Genomic DNA, 21,414 nt, shown 5'->3' with positions numbered 1-21,414 from the left:
GACTTTGATCTGAGTTCAAATCCCTGCTTCAATCCCCTGCTTCAATGTTCCACCCTTAAAGGCGATGTAGAAATAAGGATGGATGCATGGATAGATATGACAGTTACACAGCGAGATTGGGGTCAGTCGCACACACTCGGCCTAACCTACTTTTCGGGGTTGTTGTGAGGATAAAATTTTAGTTTAGCTTAGGAGTAAAGCAACTTCTGGTTTAGCTCATGAAACAGGAATAGAGTGAATGACAGTTTTGTAGAGAAGTTATATCATTTAAACAGCTCAGTGCTGATGAGGCTGCCCTCTGCACATGCTTTATGGAACACTTCTTTTTGCTACCACGTTTTGCATTCCGGGGAGAGGCCCTTATGTGGAAAACAGGTTCTAAATCGCAGTGATGGGTGGCTTGGACAACATCCTGACTTAACACAAAGCCCTGTCTTGGGCACGTCTCAAGTGTCCCGTCGTATCCCAGAATACTGGTCTCAGGCCTGGGTTCAAATCCCAGTTGGTACATGGACTCTCAATGTGGCTGTCGGCAAAGCACTCTTCCTTGACCTGTGATATTTTTACTGTAGGTGGATGCGAGGCAGTTTCCTGTGGCCGTTCATTTTAACAAGAGGACCCCACTGGACGACTACAGCGGGGAATGCTTCCGAAAAGTCTGCAAAATTCACCGAATGTTGCCCCCAGGTAAGCAGATACATAAAAATGAGCACTGAACTCTGCTGATTTATTTATTTATTTATTTATTTATTTATTTATTTTAAGCTCTCTTAATGAAGACATGTCTCCATATAAAAGCCCTTGAAGTTTTCAATTTCCAAACTAGCAACTGGAGTGATAATCTTTGTCCACTATGGGGCTGTTCACACAACACACTAACTCACATTCAGTGGTTGTGTGTGGGTTGCTTTGAACCGTGGGTTGTTTGTTGAACCGTGGGTTAGCGTGTTGTCTGAACGCAGCCAGGGTGGCTTGTTGACCACGCAGCGTGACTTGTTAACCACCCTGAACAACCCAACAACAAACTATGAGTTCTCAAGGTAGCTTGTTCGAGAAATAAACCACACTGAATGGTTAACAAGCCAGCCTGGCTGCGTTCAGGCAACACGCTAACCCACAGTTCAGCAAACAACCCATGGTTTGAAACAACCCACACCCAACCACTGAGTGTGTGTTAACATGCTGTATGAACAGCCCCTATAGCTCATGATTTCAACTCTCAGTCTGACGGGATGCTTAGTTTTCTTAAAGATAGACTTCTCCCATTGCAGGGACATAGGAAGCTGCTTTATACTGAGTCAGACTGGGCCGTATAGCTGGTCCGTATAGCTCATTATTGACTACTGCAGTTACTAGCACTGGCTGTCCTAGGTTCCAGACAAGAAGCTCAGCCTTACCTCGAGAGCCCAGGGATTGGCATGCAAAGCACATGCTTAGGGCAGAAGCCCGTAGCTCAGTGGTAGAGCCCTTGCTTTGCATGCAGATGGCCCCCAGTTTGATCCCCAACATCTCCAGGTAGGGTAGGAAAAAAATCCTGCCTGAAACCCCGGAGAGCTACTTCTGGTCAGTGTTGACAATACTGGACTAGATGGATCAAGGGTTTGAGTCTGTCTAAGGCAGCTTCCTATGTTCCTATGACTCTGGCACATATTCTGGGCTTCATCCCCTTCCAGTTGGGGAGAGGCCTGTAGTTCAGCAGTAGAGACCCTGCTTTGCATGCATAAGGTCCCCAGTTCGATCTCTGTCATCTCCAGCTATGGCTGGAAAAATTCCTGCCTGAAACGATGAAGACCCGCTGCTGCCCGTCAGTGTCGACAATACTGGGCTAGATGGACCAAGGGACTGACTCAGTCTAAGGCAGTTTCCTATGTTCCTCTACCACTGAGTAACGCTCCTTCCCCCAAAAATGCCTCGGAATTGAACCAGGGTCTGAAGAATGGGAATCTTGCATGATACCACTACGTCAGTAGCATACTACTGCATCTGGTTAATCAAACAAGAAGTTTGCAACTATGTTCTCTTGAGGTTTTGTATTTTGATTTCTTTTTGTTTGGGGTTGACTGCCTTTGTCTTCGCTTATATCTGAAAGGATGGGAAACAGCCATGGGGATAGGAAGCTGCCTAATACCAGATCAGGCTATTTTTCTGGCAGCACAGACAGTTGTCTTTCCCATCACCTGCTCCTTTTAACAGGGATTGAACCTGGGACCTTGCAAATGCAAAGCAGGTGCTCTCCTACTAAGCTGTGGCCCTTTTCCTACAGGACCAAGGAGTTACCAGCTCACATTCAAAAGCATCTTTGCAGCTGTCTGGATTCAAATGTAGGGGAGGGGAAGGAAGGGCTGCTGCCCAGAAAAGAAATTCCAAAATCTAGCACGTGCACAACAGTTTGCACATGCATGTAAAGGGGATTCTCTGTGTAGAGGACAGTGTGTCCTGGCAGAGTCTCCACAAAGGCCCACAACAGTTAGAAATTCAAGATATAACACTATCTGCAAAAGTGGGACTACTATCTCTTTATATGGACTCTTAATACACAAATAAGACATAAAACACTTTTTTCTGGACAGCAGCCAGGTTGGTCATAGCTGCTAACTGGAAATCAGCAAATGAACGTTCTCTTATATGGAAATAGAAAATGTGGGACTTTGCACTAATGGAGAAACTCACAGTGAACATCTTCAGGCACAAAGAGGCCAAGTAGAAATGGACACTTTTTATGGAATATGGTATCTGCTTATTGAATTTGCTAATATTGAGAAGAATCCATGACAGCCTCCTAAGAGACACAGAACTCTACAGCATGATCTAGTTAGGACGATGAGTGATAACTTTATCAGATAATCTTTCTTGTGCCAAATACAAGAGCCAGTGTGGTGTAGTGGTGAGAGTGTTGGACTGGGAGTCAGGAGATCTGGGTTCTAGTCCCCACTCAGCCGTGGGAGCTCACTGGATGTCTTTGGGCCAGTCACAGACTCTCAGCCCAACCTACCTCACAGGGTTGTTGTGAGGATAAAATGGAGAGGAGGAGGAGGATAATGTACACCGGCTTGGGTTCCTTACAGAGGAAAAAGGCGGGATGTAAATGTAATAAATAAATAACTAATCAGGCCATCGGTTCATTGAGGCCAGCATTGCCTACCTGCTTTGCATTCAGAAGGTCCCAGGTTCAAGTTTAATAAATAGAGAGAGATTATTTATTTATTCATTTCATTTCATTTCTATACCGCCCAATAGTTGAAGCTCTCTGGGCGGTTCACAAAAGAGATCTGGGGTGATCAGAAAGACTGTAAAGAAATTAACTCATATATGGTGTATGTGGATTGCTTACTGTTCATTGTTACTTTGAAAAATTCAATTAAAAAATAAAATAAAATATGGGAGCAATCCTATGGCTGCTAGTCAGTGGCTAGATGGCCATAGGATATCTAGTTTTCCAGGAACCGACCTTCCACCTCTTCCGCGCGGCCTGCAAGGCAGCGCCGAACAGCCCCGTGCTCTTCACTTGCAAGACGAGCGCGGAGCGGCCAAGACGGGGCGTTTCGGGGCGGGGAAGGCGGAGATGCCAGTACGACACATCCTGTGTGTCATCCGGCAGCCTCCTCCTCCCCCGCTCCGCTGTCCTGCGGCCGGACAGCCAAAATCGGCCGTCTAGCCGCGAATGCAGGGCAGGAGAAGCATGGAGGGAACAATCCCCTCCGTGCTTCTCCTGCCCTGCGTTGGATAGGCGGTGGCCTCCAGGTTCGGAGGCGGCCGCCTATCCCCATAGGATTTCACCCTAATTTGTTTCACACCGGGGAGCTAGGCCAGCCTGTGTTTCGAGGAGCGGAGGCAAGTGCTTCGTGCGACTGCTCCTGCAATGGTGTCTGCGGCGCGAGGTAAGACACGCTCTTCTCTTGCAGGGGGCATCCTGCTGCTCCTCACCGGCCAGGCCGAAGTGCGCTCGCTGTGCAGGAGGCTGAGGAAATCGTTCCCTTTCCGCAGGAACGTGCCCCAAGGTAACTCGGCTGCTCTCGGAAACCGCGTTGGTTGAAACGCAACAAAGGGAGAGCTAGAATGAGCGCTCTGCGGTCTTGCAGAGCTTCCACAAAACGGCTCAATGAAAAGCATCCTCTGACCTGGAGGCAATGAGCTTAGAGCCCTCCAGGCCTTCAACTCCCATCCGCCCAAGCCAGTGGTGAGTGGTCATGGGAGCCGTCCCCCAAAACGTCTGAAGGGTACCAGGTTGCTCACTCTTGCCTTAAGACTTCGCAAGTGGCCCGGGTTATGTCTGGGGCGGTGAGGGGGACGGAATTGGGGGGGAAATATGCATTTATTTATTTATTCCATTTCTGAACTGCCCATTAGCCGAAATTCTCTGGGCAGTTTGTGAAACAAGGCTGAAAAAACATAAAACACAATAGCATAATGAAATATAACAGAAACGCTTTAAAACATTTAAAACAAAATAGCGCTAGATTGGAAACAGCCAAAGTAAAAGCTATTTTAAAAAATGAAGATACTTCTCCGGCAGCCACGGCTTTTCTTTGTTTGGTGACAGGTTAAAGCGGTGACCTCAGAGTGACCGATTTCCCCCAAGCCCTGTGTGTCCTTGATGTGAATGCATTTGCTCGTACCAGAGCCAGGTATAACAGCCTAACAGGCAAGAGCAAACCCAGGCAAAGCTGAAATATGACCCAGAAGCTTTTATATCCTAAAAACATAAGAGGAGCCCTTCTGGATCAAACCAAAGGTCCACCTAGCCCAGCATTCTGTTCACACAGTGGCCAACCAGCTGCCCACAGGAAGCCCACAAGCAGGACGTGAGTGCCACAGCACCCTCCCGCCCATGTTCCCCAGCAACTATTCCAGCAGCTCCTGGAAGCTCCCAGTTTTAGCCCCAGCAGCTCCTGACATGCGCACTTGGAACCAGCAGTACTCAACTGTTGTATTGCTCTGATCTGTGCCTCAACTTCAGCTTTTTTGGAGGAAAACTCCCATGACCCCTCACCACTGGCTGTACTGGCTAGGGCTGATGAGGTGAGGCCTCATCTGGAGTACTGTGTCCAGTTCTGGGGACCGCACTTTAAGAAGGATGCAGACAAGCTGGAGAGGGTTCAGAGGAGGGCAACGAAGATGATCAGGGGACTGGAAACAAAGCCCTGTGAGGAGAGACTGAAAGATCTGGGCGTGTTTAGCCTTGAGAAGAGAAGACTGAGGGGAGATAGGATAGCACTCTTCAAGGGCTTGAAAGGTTGTCACAGAGAGGAGGGCCAGGATCTCTTCTTGATCATCTCAGAGTGCAGGACACGGAATAATGGGCTCAAGCTACAGGAAGCCAGATTCTGGCTGAGCATCAGGAAAAACTTCCTGGCTGTTAGAGCAGCATGACTATGGAACCCATTCCCTAGGGAGGTGGTGGGCTCTCCCACACTGGAGGCATTCAAGATGAGGTTGGACAGCCATCTGTCAGGGATGCTCTGACTTGGATTCCTGCACTTAGCAGGGGGTTGGACTCGATGGCCTTGTAGGCCCCTTCCAACCCTACTATTCTATGATTCTATGAAATTGTAGGCCTAAACATCTGGAGGGCTGTAAGTTTCCAGACCCTGGTTTACAGGATTTGCACACACACCACCTCTTTAGCAGTGCAAAATCTCTCTGTCCACCCAGCCCCAATCCTTTCATCAGTTTATGTTTACAGCGTTTTGTCTGTTGGTGTTTATTGATGAAGTTGCTTCTTACTTCTTCCCAGGTGGCGAAGATAAGGAGGACTCTGTTGAAGAAATGCGAAGATTTAAGAAATCCAAACAGAAAAAAAAAGTCGTAAGTGTGACCACTAAAATCTTCAGTGTCTGTCTTTTTTTCTCTTCACCACATAACACAGTCTTCCAAGTTAACAAAATTTTGACTCAGACAAGAAGATACTTGGCATGCAGAAGGATGAAAAACTGAATAAATTTGGCCTTCTTTTAACTTCCTTCTTGTGTTTCTTGTACTTCGGTGTTCTCTTTTTTCAACAGTGCAGCTCATAAGAACTAAACCTGTATCGCATTTTTAAAAAATGGAAACTAGAGCTCCAAGGTTTTGAGAAAGTACCTTGTTAAGCTGTGTGCATCCTGCATTGCTTCCTTTTGTTAAACCATCCCAGATGGCCTTTTAGAATAGCTTTACAAGTAAATCTCATAAAGGTTACTAGCCCACACCTGTGTTCATTACCTAAAAGCAGAGAAGGAACAATTTGTGTCAAACCGTCCTGTCTGGTCAACTGGAGATGTTTCTTCCTTGCCCTAGGCGACCAGGCATGTGGCTACTTTTCAAGAATGGTCCGAAAGAAACAGCTGGGTGTAGTGCCCGAATGTGCTCTAAATTTCAAATTTAAACAAGTCATGTAGCCTTTGGTGGTGATGTTTCTCTTGCCCTCCCTCCCACTTTCTAGATATTACCCAAAATTGATCTGGACAGCTACTCCGTTACGCCAGTTGATGAAGGAGATGAAGACAGAGATGCTGGAGCAGATGACGACGAAGACGCTGACATTGCAGGCTCAGATCTTGACCTAGATTTGGGAGACGATGGTTTAGAAGAAGGTGTGCCTCTTAGAAATCTGTTACATGGGTTGGGACCAAACTTCATCATTTGCGTATCAAACTGTCTTGTTCTGCTGATTCGACATCTGGGTAGCTGGTGTACCCTGATTCATCCTGACCTCCATTTTGTTGAGTTCTCCTTGGTCCAAAGAAATGGCATTCTTTTTGTAAAGAGAGTATATATTGTGGTATAGTTCCCCTGAAACTTTAGTAGCTCGTAGCAAGGGTATTGGACCTCTTTCAGCCCAAGGGCCAAATCCCATTTTGGATAAGCTCCCGAGGGGCCACATTCCAGTGGTAGGCAGGGCCCAATTACTAAAAATACCAACATATTTTAGCTTGAAGCTCGTACTATAGGTCTCAGGGCTGTTGCTAGGGATTTAAAAGATTTGCGGCTCAGGCCCATGGCACGCCGATCTGCATAAAACTTGTGTATGCTCTTGAGCAAATAAGCATAAAATCCTTCACCTGTGACAAATGGCCAACCAGAATTGATCTTCCTCAGCTGTCTAATTAGTTCAGGAATGGGCAGAAAGTAGAGCAGGATTTACTGGTAGATGATTTGCAGTACATCGGCAAGAGTTCCTTTGCAAGAGCCAAACAGCCTTTTCCCCCTCTTCTAAATGGGGCTGTAACGATCCCTGATCTTTTATAACTCAGATATAGATTTGAACTTGTGTATGGGGGCCATTCTAGTGCAGCCTTCCCATCTACATGTTGTTGTTGTTCAGTCATTAAGTCGTGTCCGACCCTTCGTGACCCCATGGACCATAGCACGCCAGGCCTTCCTGTCCTGCGCTCTCTCCCGGAGCGTGCTCAAGTCCATATTCATTGCATCGGTGATGCTATCTAGCCATCACATCCTCTGCCGTCCCCTTCTCCTTTTGCCTTCAGTCTTTCCCAGCATCAGGGTCTTTTCCAGAGAGTTTTCTCTTCGCGTTAGGTGGCCAAAATATTTGAGCGTCATCTTCGGTATCTGTCCTTCCAATGAGCACTCAGGGTTGATTTCCTGTAGGATTGACTGATCTGACCTCCTTGCAGTCCAGGGGACTCGTAGAGTCTTCTCCAGATGAACTCCCATCATTCCCAGACAGCATAATCCCAGTGCAGCGTTCCCTGACCTGCAGCCCTCCAGTTGTTTTAGCTTATTGGCCATGCTGGCTGGGGCTGAAAGGAGCTGAAGTCTGAAACGTCTCAGGGACACCTGGTTGGAAAAGGCTGCCCTGTTATATGGCAGAGGGAGTACTATATGGCTTCACCCCCGAGTTATTATTTTGCACCTGGCTCCCATTGGTGGACCTTGTGGATCTGGTAACTAAACCAAAACACCCCAAAATGGATCCCACAAGACTGAAGCCTGACCACCCCTGGTCTGGTAGGTAGATCGTTTATTTTGGGACAGATAAAAGGCAGGACTTCTTCACGCAGCACAGAGTTAAACTATGGAGTTCGCTACCATGAGATGTAGTCATGGCCACCAATTTGGATGGCTTTAAAAGGGAGTTGGGCGAATTCCTGGAGGAGAAGGCTATCCGTGGCCACCAGTCCTGATGGCTATATGCTGCCTCCAGTATCAGAGGCAGTATGCCTGCGTACACCAGTTGCTGGGGAACATGGGTGGGAGGGCTGTTGCACTTTTTTTCTGCTTGTGGGTTTCCAGTCAACAGCTGGTTGGCCGCTGTGTGAACAGAATGCTGGGCTAGATGGACCCTTGGTCTGATCCAGCAGGGCTCTTCTGATGTTCTTATTTAAAATTAATTCACAGACCTTTTACAGTTTTTTACAAACAAAAGAAAAATGCACACACAAGACAAAACATACATGCTGATAACAACAAAATCAGGACAATTGCATACGCTTAATGTTAAATGAGCAAAGTCAAGGATCGTCATTCACCAGAGTCTTTGGTCAAAGTTTTAAAACTGTATCTAAAACTGTTACAAACTTCTGGGTAATCTTGACATTACACCCCTCCAGCTGTTTTAGAAGTAGCACCACATCTGAATGACCAGGAAAGGATTGGCCGAATCATTTTTGCTCTGACCCCCTGATAAAAGACCCTGGTCTTGTAAAGTCACAAAGATCTCAGTTCTCGTGTAACGTATATAACCTAGTATCTTGTCTCTCGGACCGATTTTCCAAATTATAATGAAACAGCAATAATGTAAGAGTGGTGCCACCACTTAAAAGCTGCTGTCGAAGCCCAAACAGAAGCAGAGGTAAGAAACAATAAATAACCTTTGCATATCAGCTGTCCCAGACTGCAAAGGGATATTATTCTGAGCACAAATTCCACTAGAAAACTGCAAGCGCTGAAAATGTGACACACTCTCCCCCCCCCACACACACACCCATTTAAAATGCAAATTGGTGCAGCCCAGTCTGCCAGCACATTCTCTTGTACATGCAGACCAGCTCTTGGCTCCTTGGGGCAGAGACCTCTTCTCGTAAATTCTGATGGCGAAGTCCAACGAACGTTCAGTAGACCTGCAGGCTGTTATTTAACTGAACTTAGGGTTGTGCTTTCTATTTCATTCAGGTACGGATGAGAAATGGGATTCCTCCCTCCCACTCTTTGTTCTTCCCCTCTACTCCTTGCTGGCACCTGAAAAACAAGCCAAGGTAAAGATTTGCACCTCCGGAGGTATTGAGCTTGTTAGGAAAATGTAACCATTTGTACATTTATAGTGGAAAAGCACTATATAGGATAGTGTTTTTCCTCTATACGCAAACTTGTTCTCCAAGCGTATGGGTCCTTTGTGTCGTAAGCGAATAGGCATTAGGCTTGCAGGATCTGCCGTTTGTTTGTTTTTTCAGTATAACCCAGAGGTTCACCAACCAGAGCCAGGTGCAAAATAGCAGCCTGGGAAGACAGACATCGGATTGTAGCACAAGATGCTTCTGAGCTGGTTCAGTACCAGACCTAGAGCTCGGGCACAAATCCTTCTGCACACAAATCTGCTCCTGTTTCCTCCCAAGGTGTCTTGATTTCACCAGCCTGGTTTAGGAGGAAAAGGGGCTTTTTGTTGTTGCTGTTGGGAGTCAGAAATCCTTGCTGATCTACTGCAGATCACCTGGGGGTCTACCAGTAGAGCCCAGTCTCCCTTCTGCCTCCCTCTGCTTTTATTAGCAAAACAGAATGATCCATGCACAAGAAAGAGGGAGGTGTCAGCAGTCTTGGGGGAACCTCAAGGTTTGCAGAAGTACAAAGTCCTCGGGGAAACCTCCCCCTGAAAACAACCCATTTACTGAGCATGCTCAATAGAACAGAATGCTGACCACCTGTGTGGCCACAGGAAATGGAGGTGGAATGGAGTTGGAAGAGGGTGTGGCTGGCTGGAGCCCTGGAATGGAATGTCTTGAAACAGGTCCTGGCTGGCTGGAACCCTAAACGGGAGCACTCCACGCGGACAATATTTTTTTGCAGGCCTCAGTTGTAGAATTAATCAATAATAGGCACTATCATCCATATGTGATGTGACTTTCCCCGCCTTTTCATCGACCAAAAAACTGTGTGTCTTGTTCCAGGTTTTCAGGGCCCCTCCTCCTGGGACGAGACTGTGCGTCGTAGCCACCAACGTGGCTGAGACGTCTCTGACCATCCCTGGCATCAAGTATGTGGTTGACTGCGGGAAGGTCAAGAAACGCTTCTATGACAAAGTCACTGGAGTCTCCTCATTCAAAGTCACTTGGACATCCCAGGCCTCCGCCAACCAGCGAGCAGGCCGAGCCGGGCGGACGGAGCCTGGTCACTGTTACAGGTCAGCTGACTTTCCTTCTCTGATAAGTGGACTGTCTGTCTAAAATTATTTCTAGGTTTCCCCTAAGGGTGGAACCTGGGGGAAAAGAGCCTCCTAGTCCCACCGCTGTATATTACTACTACTACTACATTTATAGCCTGTCTTTTTTCCTCTTACAAGGAATGTGAGGCAGCTTACATAGTTCTCTTCTCCATATTATCCTCACAACAGCCCTGTGAGGTAGGTTAGGCTGAGTCAGCGACTGGCCTAAAGTCACCCAGTGAGCTTCATGGTCAAATGGGGACTAGAACCCGGATCTCCCAAGTCCCAGGCCAGCACTCTAACCACTGCACCACACTGCCTCTTTTAAAGCCATTCTTGGCAGCTGTCCATCACCCGGCCTCTGCACGTGTTTCTCACTCTCGTTGCAGGCTTTACTCTTCGGCCGTCTTCAGCGATTTTGAGAAGTTCTCTGCTCCGGAGATCACTAGGCGACCTGTTGAAGATTTAGTTCTGCAAATGAAAGCTCTGAACATAGACAAGGTGAGAGTTGATTTTAGAGCAGCCCTCCCCAACATGGTGCGCTCTAAATGTGATGGACTACAACTCCCGTCATCCCACACCTATTGCCCCCACCCCTTGAAATACAACTGCCTGGGAAAAGAGAATGACCGCTTAAGTTGCTTAAAGTTTTTAATATGGATAAGTCTCTAATGTGGATATTAACATAAGAACATTAGAAGAGCCCCTCTGGATCAGACCAAAGGTCCATCTAGTCCAGCACTCTGTTCACTCAGTGGCTGATCAGCTGCCCACGGGAAACCAACTCTCAGGACATGACTAGTCACCATTGACAGCCTTCTCCTCCAGGGATTTGTCCAGTCCCCTTTTAAAGCCATCCAAATTAGTGGCCATCACTACATCCTGTGGTAGCGAATTCCACGGATTAACTCTGCGCTGTGTGAAGAAGTCCTGCCTTTCATCCCTCCTGAATCGCCCACCGGTCAGTTTCATGAGATGGCCCCATTGGGTTCTAGTATTTTGAGAGAGGGGGAAAAATGTCTCCCACTCCACGTTCTCCATACCAGGCATAAATTTTGTACACCTCCATCATGTCTCCCCTGACCCTCCTCTTTTCCAAGCGAAACAATCCCAGCTGTTGTAACCTTCCCTCATCGGGGAGAGGCTCCAGCCCCTTGATCATTTTAGTTGCCCTTTTCTAACACTTACAGCAGAACAACAACTCCTGGTCGCAAAAAGGTACCCCAAAAAGGCTGCTTCTACTGGCAGTTGAGCTGAACTTATATGGCATCCAGCGTGCTACTGAAATCTAATTCAGCGCCTTTCTGGTGACATAGAGCTGGGAGACAGCATTCTCATGGCTTAGGGAGCTCCCCATTAGCCTGCTGGTGCCAGATCAAAGTCCTCCTGTTCCAGGGTCTCTTACCTGGTTCAGTCCGAGGGCCAAATTCCATTTTGGAGAAGCCCTCAGAGGCTGCGCTCCAGTGGTGAGCCAAAGGCAAAAAGGATGAGGCCAAAAATACCAGCGTATTTTGGCTTAAAGCTCTTCCTGCCAGTATCTAAGTCTTAGGAGAGGCATTTCAACCTTTCGGAATGGGGGGGAAATGGCACAAAAGCCAGGAAACCAGCAAACGCCTGGAGGTTGTGGGAAAGGGGCAGAGCTAGGGGGAAGGGGCGTGGCCATCTGGGGACCCCTGGAGGGCCAGACTGGAACCTCCAGTGGGCCAGATTTAGCCACTCCTGCCGTGTTCCATTGTTGCCTGTGTCGCCCGTTCATGTCACCCGTGGCTGTCCCCTTTGTCTTACTAGGTGATCAATTTCCCCTTTCCTACACCGCCGTCGACTGACGCACTTGTCGCTGCGGAGGAGTTGCTGATAGCCCTGGGGGCCTTGCAGGAACCCCCCAAATCTGGAAGGTAGAGTGCGCAAGTTCATATTTGATACTAGCGAACTGTTGGCTTCCTAATGTTCTAGCTGTCGTACTGATTCTTTTTGAGGTTCTCCCGCCTGAAATATCGATCTAAGTAAGTCCATGGACTGGGCTGTGCTTTCTCCCCATTTTCTTTTCTTCTTTTCTTTGCTAGCTTCAAGGGGAGCTGTTGGCAGATTTCTAGCAGTCCTGTCCATAGACATAAAGGATTTCCCGTAAAGATAAAAAATTAATCGCCTGCTTTCAAATCACTTAAATAAGTGTGCGTATTGCCACAGCCTCAATATAGTGCCTTCTTGAGATATTAGAAGAAGTGTGAGAGAATGCACAATTTAACAAACAGACACTACCACACATTTAGAGGCAGCGGGGAGGCCACCTTCTTATAGGCCTCTTCCAACCCTACCATTCTATGATTAATTTATTTTTTCATTTCACGTTGCAGTAATAATACTGGGATTAGCGTAGCTTCAAAACAACATAAACACTTGTGCCCTTCACTCTTAGACCTATAGGTTAAAATTGTGGGTGGGTGTCTGTCTGTCTCTTTCTCTCTCTCTCTCACTGACACACACACGCACACAGATAATTAATATAATATAATGTGTGTGTATATATAGGTATATATGTACATACATACATATATATATATATATTGTTCAGTCGTTCAGTCATGTCCGACTCTTCATGACCCCATGGACCATAGCACGCCAGGCCTTCCTGTCCTGCGCTCTCTCCCGGAGTGTGCTCAAGTTCATATTCATTGCATCGGTGATGCTATCTAGCCATCTCATCCTCTGTCGTCCCCTTCTCCTTTTGCCTTCAGTCTTTCCCAGCATCAGGGTCTTTTCCAGAGAGTTTTCTCTTCACATTAGGTGGCCAAAATAGGTGGTTCCTTAGGTGGCCAAGGAACAAGCGTCTTTTAATTTCATGGCTACAGTCACCGTCTGCGGTGATCTTGGAGCCCAAGAAAGTAAAATCTGTCACTGCTTCCATTTCTTCCCCTTCTATATGCCAGGAAGTGATGGGGCCAGATGCCATGATCTTTGTTTTTCTAATGTTGAGTTTCAAACCAGCTTTTGCACTCTCCTCTTTCACCCTCAACAAGAGGCTCTTGAGATCCTCTTCGCTTTCTGCCATTAGGGTGGTATCGTCTGCATATCGGAGGTTGTTGATAATTCTCCTGGCAATCTTAATTCCGACCTGTGATTCATCCAACCCGGCGTTTCTCATGATGTACTCTGCATATAAGTTAAATAAGCAGGATGACAATATGCAGCCTTGTCGTACTCCTTTCCCAATTTTGAACCACTCGGTTGTTCCATGTCTGGTTCTTACTGTTGCTTCTTGACCCTCGTACAGGTTTCTCAGGAGACAGGTAAGGTGGTCTGGTACTCCCATCACTTTCAGAATTTGCCACAATTTGTTGTGATCCACACAATCAAAGGCTTTAGGCATAGTCAATGAAGTAGAAATAGACGTTTCTCTGGAATTCTCTTGCTTTCTCCATGATCCAGCGAACGTTGGCGATTTGATCTCTTGTTCCTCTGCCTCTTCAAAACCCAGCTTGTACTTCCGGTAGTTCTCGGTTCGCATACTGCTGAAGCCTAGCTTGTAGGATTTTGAGCATCACCTTGCTGGCATGTGAAATGAGCGCAATTGTACGGTAGTTTGAACACTCTTTGGCGTTGCCCTTCTTTGGAATTGGAATGTAAACTGACCTTTTCCAGTCTTGCGGCCATTGTTGAGTGTTCCAGATTTGTTGGCATATTGAATGCAGCACTTTAACAGCATCATCTTTTAGGATTTGAAATAGCTCAGCTGGAATACTGTCATCTCCGCTAGCTTTGTTGTTACTAATGCTTCCTAAGGCCCACTTGACTTCACTCTTGAGGATGTCCGGCTCAAGTTCAGTGACCGCACTATCATGGCTATCAGGGACATTCAGATCTTTCCTGTATAGTTCTTCTGTGTCTTCTTTCCACCTCTTCTTAATCTCATCTGCTTCTGTTAGGTCCCTGCCTTCTTTGTCCTTTATCATGCCCGTCTTTGCACAAAACGTTCCCTTGAGATCTCCAATTTTCTTGAAGAGATCTCTAGTCTTTCCCATTCTGTTGTTTTCCTCGATTTCTTTGCATTGTTCATTTAAGAAGGCCTTCTTGTCTCTCCTTGCTATTCTCTGGAACTCTGCATTCAGTTGGATATATCTTCCCCTTTCTCCCTTGCTTTTCGCTTCCCTTCTTTCTTCAGCTACTTGTAAAGCCTCATCAGACAGCCACTTGGCTTTCTTGCATTTCTTTTTCTTTGGGATGGATTTCGTTGCTGCCTCCTGAACAACGTTACGGACCTCCGTCCATAGTTCCTCAGGCACTCTGTCTATCAGGTCTAATCCCTGAAATCTATTCCTCACCTCCACTGTATATTCATCAGGGATATGATTTAGGTCATACCTGAATGGTTTAGTGGTTTTCCCTACGTTCTTCAATTTAAGCTGAAATTTTGAAACAAGAAGCTCATGATCTGAGCCACAGTCAGCTCCAGGTCTTGTTTTGACTGACTGTATGGAGCTTCTCCATCTTTGGCTGCAAAGGACATAATCAATCTGATTTCGATATTGACCATCTGGTGATGTCCATGTGTAGAGTCGCCTCTTGTGCTGTTGGAAAAGAGTGTTTGCTATGATCAGCGTGTTCTCCTGACAAAACTCTATTAGCTTTTGTCCTGCTTCATTTTGTGCACCAAGGCCATGCCTGCCTGTTATCCCAGTGATTTCTTGACTTCCTCCTTTATTATTCCAATCCCCTATGATGAAAAGGACATCTTTTTTTGGTGTTAGTTCTAGAAGGTGTTGTAGGTCTTCATAGAACCGATCAACCTCAGCTTCTTCGGCCTCAGTGGTTGGGGCATAGACTTGAATTACTGTGATGTTGAATGGTTTGCCTTGGATTCGTACTGAGATCATTCTATCGTTTTTAAGATTGTACCCCAGTACTGCTTTTCCCACCCTTCTGTTGACTATGAGTGCTACTCCATTTCTTCTAAGGGATTCTTGCCCACAGTAGTAGATATGATGGTCACCTGAATTAAATTCGCCCATGCCTGTCCATTTTAGTTCGCTGATTCCCAGGATGTCGATGTTCAATCTTGCCATCTCATGTTTGACCACCTCCAGCTTACCTTGATTCATTGATCTGACATTCCAGGTTCCTAAACAATATTGTTCTTGACAGCATCGGATTTTCTTTTCACCACCAGACACATCCACAGCTGAGTGTCCTTTCGGCTTTGGCCCAGCCGCTTCACTCTTTCTGGCGCTACTTGGAAATACCCTCTGCTCTTCCCCAGTAGTATATTGGACACCTTCCGACCTGAGGGTCTCATCTTCCGGCGTCATATCTTTTAGCCTTGTGATACGTTCCATGGGGTTTTCTTGGCAAGGATACTGGAGTGGGTTGCCATTTCCTTCTCCAGCGGACCACATTTTGTCAGAACTCTCTGCCATGACCTGTCTGTCTTGGGTGGCCCTGCACGGCATAGCTTATGGCTTCACTGAGTTACGCAAGCAGAAAGCTTTAGCAGGAGAGTCTACCAGTTTAAGGCTGTGATCCTACTCAGTTTAGAGTATGCCCATTGACCACAGGAGGACTTACTTCCAAGTAAACATGTGTAAAGGATTGCGCTGCACATCCGTTAAAATGTGCACCTCTGTTCCCTGGCATGACCCCCTCTTCCTTCTTCCAGGCTGAGAAAGCTGCAGGAAGCCAAGCTGACCTGTCCCATCACCCCCCTGGGTTCCACCATGGCATCGTTTCCTGTGGCTCCCCGGTACGCAAAGATGCTCGCCTTGAGCAAACAGCACGGTTGCCTGCCCTACGTCATCACCTTAGTGTCGGCCTTGACAGTTCGGGAGTTCTTTGAAGAGTTTAACAGGTGAGGTTCCCCCTAAAGTGTTAGGCCTACACTCCGTGCTTTTTTTTTTTTTTTTAATATGTATTTTTGTCCCAGTTTGGGCCAAAAGGTCTCCAGGATGCTTAGCAAATTTAAAAAACAGTAATTTAATACAATATCACAAAAATCGAAATAAAGCACCAAATAGAAATCAGTGTTAAGTACAGCAAAATTAAGCAGGTGTCGCTAAGTACTCAGGAGAGAGCAGAATTTTAACCCGGGACCTAAATGACGCACTTTCACTGCAGCTTTGCTAGGGAGGAACAAAACTGGTACCATGTTATTGCCTGTGCCGCTCTCCAAAGTAGCGACCCAAAGGGCTAACTCCCTTTGCTGATAATCCACCAGCAGTGACCCCAGTTAAAACAGAAATTAAAAAAAAAAAATAGCATTGTCTGAAAATAGTTACAGTCCTCAAGAAGGCGGAGCATCCTCTCTGTCCTGCTGAGCTCAGACAGCCTTAGCTGCTGACTTTGCAGAAGACTTGTAATTAGCCCTTAGCCTGCTCACCTGTGGTGAACAACAGCAGTGTCAAGATGCCCCTTTTGCCCACTTAATCCTCCAATAGCCAGAATCAACACCCAGACAAAAGGGCTGCTTTCCTTGGCTTTAATTCCATTCGTCCTAATGAAGCATACAGATGCTAATTGCCTGAGACTCAGAGGAACTACAAAGGGACAGCCATCTAGGGGTTTCTAAGTGTTAGGACATCAATTGATCTCCGTTTGGGAAAAACGCGGCAACTCTCTGAACTTAAGGGGTGGGAGGGGAAGGTCTCCCCCTCTCCCGTGATGCTTCTGGGCGCAGCTGTTGACATCGAGCCAATCAGGCTGAGCACCTAAGCTCGGCTCCTGCAATCTCTCGCTTGTGCCTGCGCCTCGCATCTAAAAGCTCAAGTTGTCCCTCCCTTTCCATGTCTGGGTCACTGTCGCTCCCAGGGATGTGAGCGGGGGGGCTCCCTCTCCAGCTGCGTCTCTGAAGTCTGAGAGAGTTCCTCCCCCATGAATTGTATCTTCTCCTCTGAATCAGAGCTGCCTTGGGACTCTATGGGCTCAGATAAAACCCTGAGAAGCAGCCTCCAGGTGAGCGGTTAAGGACACATACTTAAATTGCCTTTTTTTAATACATCACAAACGTGATAAAACAGGTATATATGGCAGAGATACACCAGTGTCTTGCATTGCAGTTCTCTGCAGGAAGTAAGCCCCACTGAGTTCAGTGAAACGTACCCTCTGGTAAGTGTGTGTATGACCTGGTACACGTGTAACGACTAGCCATGGTTAGTTGAGGCCACGCAGCAGCAAGCAAGGACACTGCCTCCTGCCCTTTCGCCACTTCCGCTTTGCATTCGCTTTCATAAACAACCCTGGGTTGTGTTGCTGCGATTCAAACCCGGAACTCTGGGTTCTTGAGGGACAAACAGCGGAGGACTTTAAGCCAAGAACAAACCATGGATTAAAATTCTGGGTTGTGTTGCTGCAAGGTCCAAACCCGGAACTCTGGGTTCTTGAGGGACAAACAACGGAGGATTTTAAGCCAAGAACAAACCATGGGTTAAAATTCTGGGTTGTTTGTCCCCCAACAACCCAGAGTTCCAGGTTTGCACATTGCCGCAAACAGTGCAGGTTGTTTATGAAAATGGATGCAAAGAGGAAGTGGTGAGCTGGCAGGAGGCATGCACTCGCTGTTCAGGCACAGCCCTGTCAATTAATGAGTTAAACAACCCGTGAATTGGCGTTACGTGTGAACCAGGTCTGTGTGCGTAAGATTGCAACTTTGGAAAATTTAAACCAGGGGCCTTCATCTGGGGACCATAACAAAATGCACTTCATTCCACTGAAACTTGTTCAGACTGTGCTGTAGGAGGCAGGGTTTTTTTCAGTCATCAGCCTACACTGAGGACGTGACTGCATTCCGGGCCTTGTGTCGTTTTTCTGCAGACCTGCTGTGAGCGAAGAAGAGCAGGAGAAGCTCAAGGGTAAACGGGCACGAGTGGTACAGATGCAGCGGATCTGGGCTGGACAAGGGCCCTCTCAGAAGCTGGGGGATCTCATGGTGATGCTAGGTGCCCTCTTCTTGTTCTTTCATTTTTGTGTATTGTTAGGATGTTTTTGCTGGGTTCCTTATGTGCCTTCTATTCCAGGAGCTGTGGGGGCCTGCGAGTACGCCGGATGCACGCCTGAATTCTGCGACGCAAATGGCCTGCGCTACAAAGCCATGGTGGAGATCAGGCGCTTGCGTGGGCAGCTAACAACAGCAGGTAACGGTCCCCAGGAACCTGCTGTTTGTTCCTCGGCTGTGCTCTGACGTTGCCAGTCTGTGTTGGGAGGACACCAAAGAACTGGCTCCTTTTCATTAGTTATGCATCGTTAAGTAACAATTGGTCTTACTTTTTGTGAAACCCCACTCCTTAGAGTTAAAACGAATGTCAAATGTACAGAGAAGAGGGTAGAGGGAGAAGCGAATTTTATTCTAGGAATTGTGTCAAGCACCTTACTGCATTACTGTAATAATAATTGTTATATCTAGTGCCTACAACATAATTAAAAGGCTGGCCCTTGTCTGTTTTCCCAGAAAGGTCACAGGGGTTCAAAGCATGTTAGGAATTCTGGGATATCTTCCCCCATGTGATATCTCCTCCCATATGAGGTTCCCCCCAAATTGAGGTTAATTCATAAAGCTAACCTTACTGCCTGCCTTCCTGACTTAACATCTGTAAGAAGCAGGGCCTTTTTGGTGGTAGCCCTGAAGCTTTAGAATGCTCTTCTGTGGGCTGAGTGCTTGTCCTCCTCATTGACATCATTTCAAAAATAAGAGCAGATGCTCTTATCATGCTGCCCTTTGGGGGAGTCGATTCCTGCTGGTTTTGTTTCCCCATGCACCTGTACTTACGATATTGAATTCTTTTTTTTAATTGCATGATATCAGGCTATGTAACTTTTAATTCTATTTGGACCTCAATTTGGGAGCATTAGTTGAAAAGTACTATACAAATGCTGCCAGTATTGTCTTCCGGAGGGCGTAGCTATACTGCTTTGCTCCCGCAGTGGAAACAACTAAAAGTCTTGTAGCGCCTTAAAAATTGAACTGGTTTATTACAGCATAAGGCAGGGATGTTGAACCTCTTTCAGTCTGAGGGCTGGAGCAGCTCTTAGGGGTGGCATTCTGGTGCTGGGCGGGGCCCAAGGCAAAAGAGGCAAAGCTAAGAATACAAGGAATACCAGCGTAATTTAACTTAACACTCTTCCTGCCAGTAACGAAGCCCTGGGTCCCACACACGGTCTGAAGGCACATGAGGCGGCCCCTTTGCTGAAGCTGAGCAGGTCTGGGTCTAGTCAGTGTTTGGAGGGGAGACTACCCGGAAGCCACATGGAGCCACTCTGAGTTCCATGATGTAGGAAAGGTGGGATATAAATGTAATGAATTAGGATAGGCATTTCAGCCTTTTAGCATGGCGAAAAAACCGTACAAAAGCCAGGAACCTGCCAAACCATCGGTGGTTAGGAGAAAAGGGGGTGGCTCTCTGGGGGACCCCAGGAGAGTTGGGTTGGGACCCCAGATCTGATCTTCCCCACCGCTGGCACGTAACCTTTCGAGGACTAGAGGCTACAAAAAGAAATCTTGGTGGTTGTTTTTCAGCATAAAACGTGTCCTTCTGATTTCAGCCATTCATTGTTTTTCGGAGTCTTGCAACACCCAGTGCCAATCTGTTATTTATTTATCGTATATTGCTCCACGCCTAAACAGACTCAGGAGCGGTGAACAAGAGGTAAAATGAACAAAAGATAAAAAAGAAGAATGAAGTGTGATATTAAAATTATTCTTCAAAAAACAGAGATGCCAATAAAAGCAAGGCTGGTCAACCCAGGAAGCCTTCCTGGAAAAGAGCTGTTTCAGGAGGCGCCAAAAACAATGCAGTGTTGGCGCCTGCCTGACCTCCAGAGGCAGGGAGTTCCATGGGAAGGGGGCCACCACGCTGAAGGCTCTTCTACGAGTGGACTCCAACCGGGCCATAGGTCCATGTGGAACCCCCAGGAACGTGCCCTCAGATGACCTCAGTGATCAGGCAGGTTGGTAAGGGAGAAGGCGCTCTCTCAGGTATCCTGGTCCCCAAGTTGTTTAGGGCTTTGTACACTAGCACAAAGCGGTACGGTACTAGTACAGTAGCGAGTAGGCACGGAGCCAGTTCACTCTAGCCCCTTTCCTCCGTCTGAGATTCATCTGACTTGTTGTTAGCGTGGTTTCCCATTTGTTTGTCCCTGCCTTTTCTCCCAGTGAATTCCGTCTGCTCCGATGCTGGCCTCTTCGTTGATCCCAAAATGAAGCCCCCAGCCGAGACACAGGTGACCTTCCTGAGGCAGATAGTCCTGGCCGGGCTGGGAGACCACGTTGCCCGAAGGATCCAAGCCGAGGAACTTCTGGATGAGAAATGGAAAAACGGCTACAAGGTACATAAGAACATAACATAAGGACATCAGAAGAGCCCTGCTGGATCGGACCCAGGGCCCATCTAGTCCAGCATTCTGTTCACACGGTGGCCAGCCAGCTGTCGACCGGGAAGCCTCGTGCAGGACACGAGCGCAACAGCACCCTCCCACCCACATGTGGTGGTATTCTCCCTGCTCAGTTGATCCGCATGTCTTTCAGCGCAAGCACTTTCAAGGGAAGCCTCCCCCAACCTGGTGCCCTCCAGATGTTTTGCTCTGCAACTCCCAGGATTCTGGACCATTGGCCATGCTGGTCGGGGTGGTGGGAGTTGAAGTCCAAAACTTCTGGAGGGCACCAGTTTGGGGAAGTCTGATGTAATCTTTAAAAACTTTTATGTGTGCATATACTTTGTTTCGTTAGCTGATACTTTCAGAAGCCTTCCCCAACCTCGTGGGCCTCCAGAGGTTTTGGACTTCAACTCTCATCAGCCTCAGCCAGCGTGGCCAATACTCAAGCATCCCGGGAGTCGTAGTCCAAAACCTCTGGAGGGCACCAGCTTGCTGAAGGCTGGCGTAAGGCAAGGGCGGGCTTGCAGAATCTCCTTTTGCTCAAACTCAGAAGTCTTCCATCTGGACCCAGGTGCAAAAGAGCGCTTCATTTAGTCAGAGGCAAGCCCTAACTCATGCAGGGAGGCAGCAAGAAGCCTCCTCTGCAGGTGGGTTATTCTTCTGTGTCTCGGCGTCGGGAGCGATCACATGGTCTCCTTGGGCCCAGTGCC

At 47.4% G+C, this 21,414-nt stretch overlaps 1 protein-coding gene across 5 annotated transcripts in view; it reads left to right on the top strand.

Moving 5' to 3' along the window:
• Nucleotides 1-21,414, top strand: part of DHX37 (DEAH-box helicase 37) — a 44,292-nt gene that overhangs the window by 15,529 nt on the left and 7,349 nt on the right. For 3 of the 5 annotated variants that reach the window (XM_084820119.1, XM_084820116.1, XM_084820120.1), the window contains 11 exons: nucleotides 573-687; nucleotides 3,903-3,998; nucleotides 5,735-5,805; nucleotides 6,419-6,569; nucleotides 9,109-9,191; nucleotides 10,098-10,330; nucleotides 10,741-10,852; nucleotides 12,140-12,246; nucleotides 16,002-16,190; nucleotides 18,149-18,468; nucleotides 20,484-20,656. In XM_084820119.1, coding sequence (XP_084676245.1) covers nucleotides 573-687; nucleotides 3,903-3,998; nucleotides 5,735-5,805; nucleotides 6,419-6,569; nucleotides 9,109-9,191; nucleotides 10,098-10,330; nucleotides 10,741-10,852; nucleotides 12,140-12,246; nucleotides 16,002-16,190; nucleotides 18,149-18,468; nucleotides 20,484-20,656 — 1,650 coding nt within the window. The remainder of the gene's footprint in view (nucleotides 1-572; nucleotides 688-3,902; nucleotides 3,999-5,734; nucleotides 5,806-6,418; nucleotides 6,570-9,108; nucleotides 9,192-10,097; nucleotides 10,331-10,740; nucleotides 10,853-12,139; nucleotides 12,247-16,001; nucleotides 16,191-18,148; nucleotides 18,469-20,483; nucleotides 20,657-21,414) is intronic. The other 2 variants (XM_084820118.1, XM_084820117.1) reach the window with 1 other exon arrangement.

The sequence above is a fragment of the Heloderma suspectum genome, chromosome 13 (assembly GCF_057233095.1).
Source record: "Heloderma suspectum isolate Gila_16-S chromosome 13, 16-S_ref, whole genome shotgun sequence".
Taxonomy (NCBI): Eukaryota; Metazoa; Chordata; class Lepidosauria; order Squamata; family Helodermatidae; genus Heloderma; species Heloderma suspectum.
Note: the sequence above shows the minus strand (reverse complement) of the source record. Positions and strands in the feature narration are given on the sequence as shown.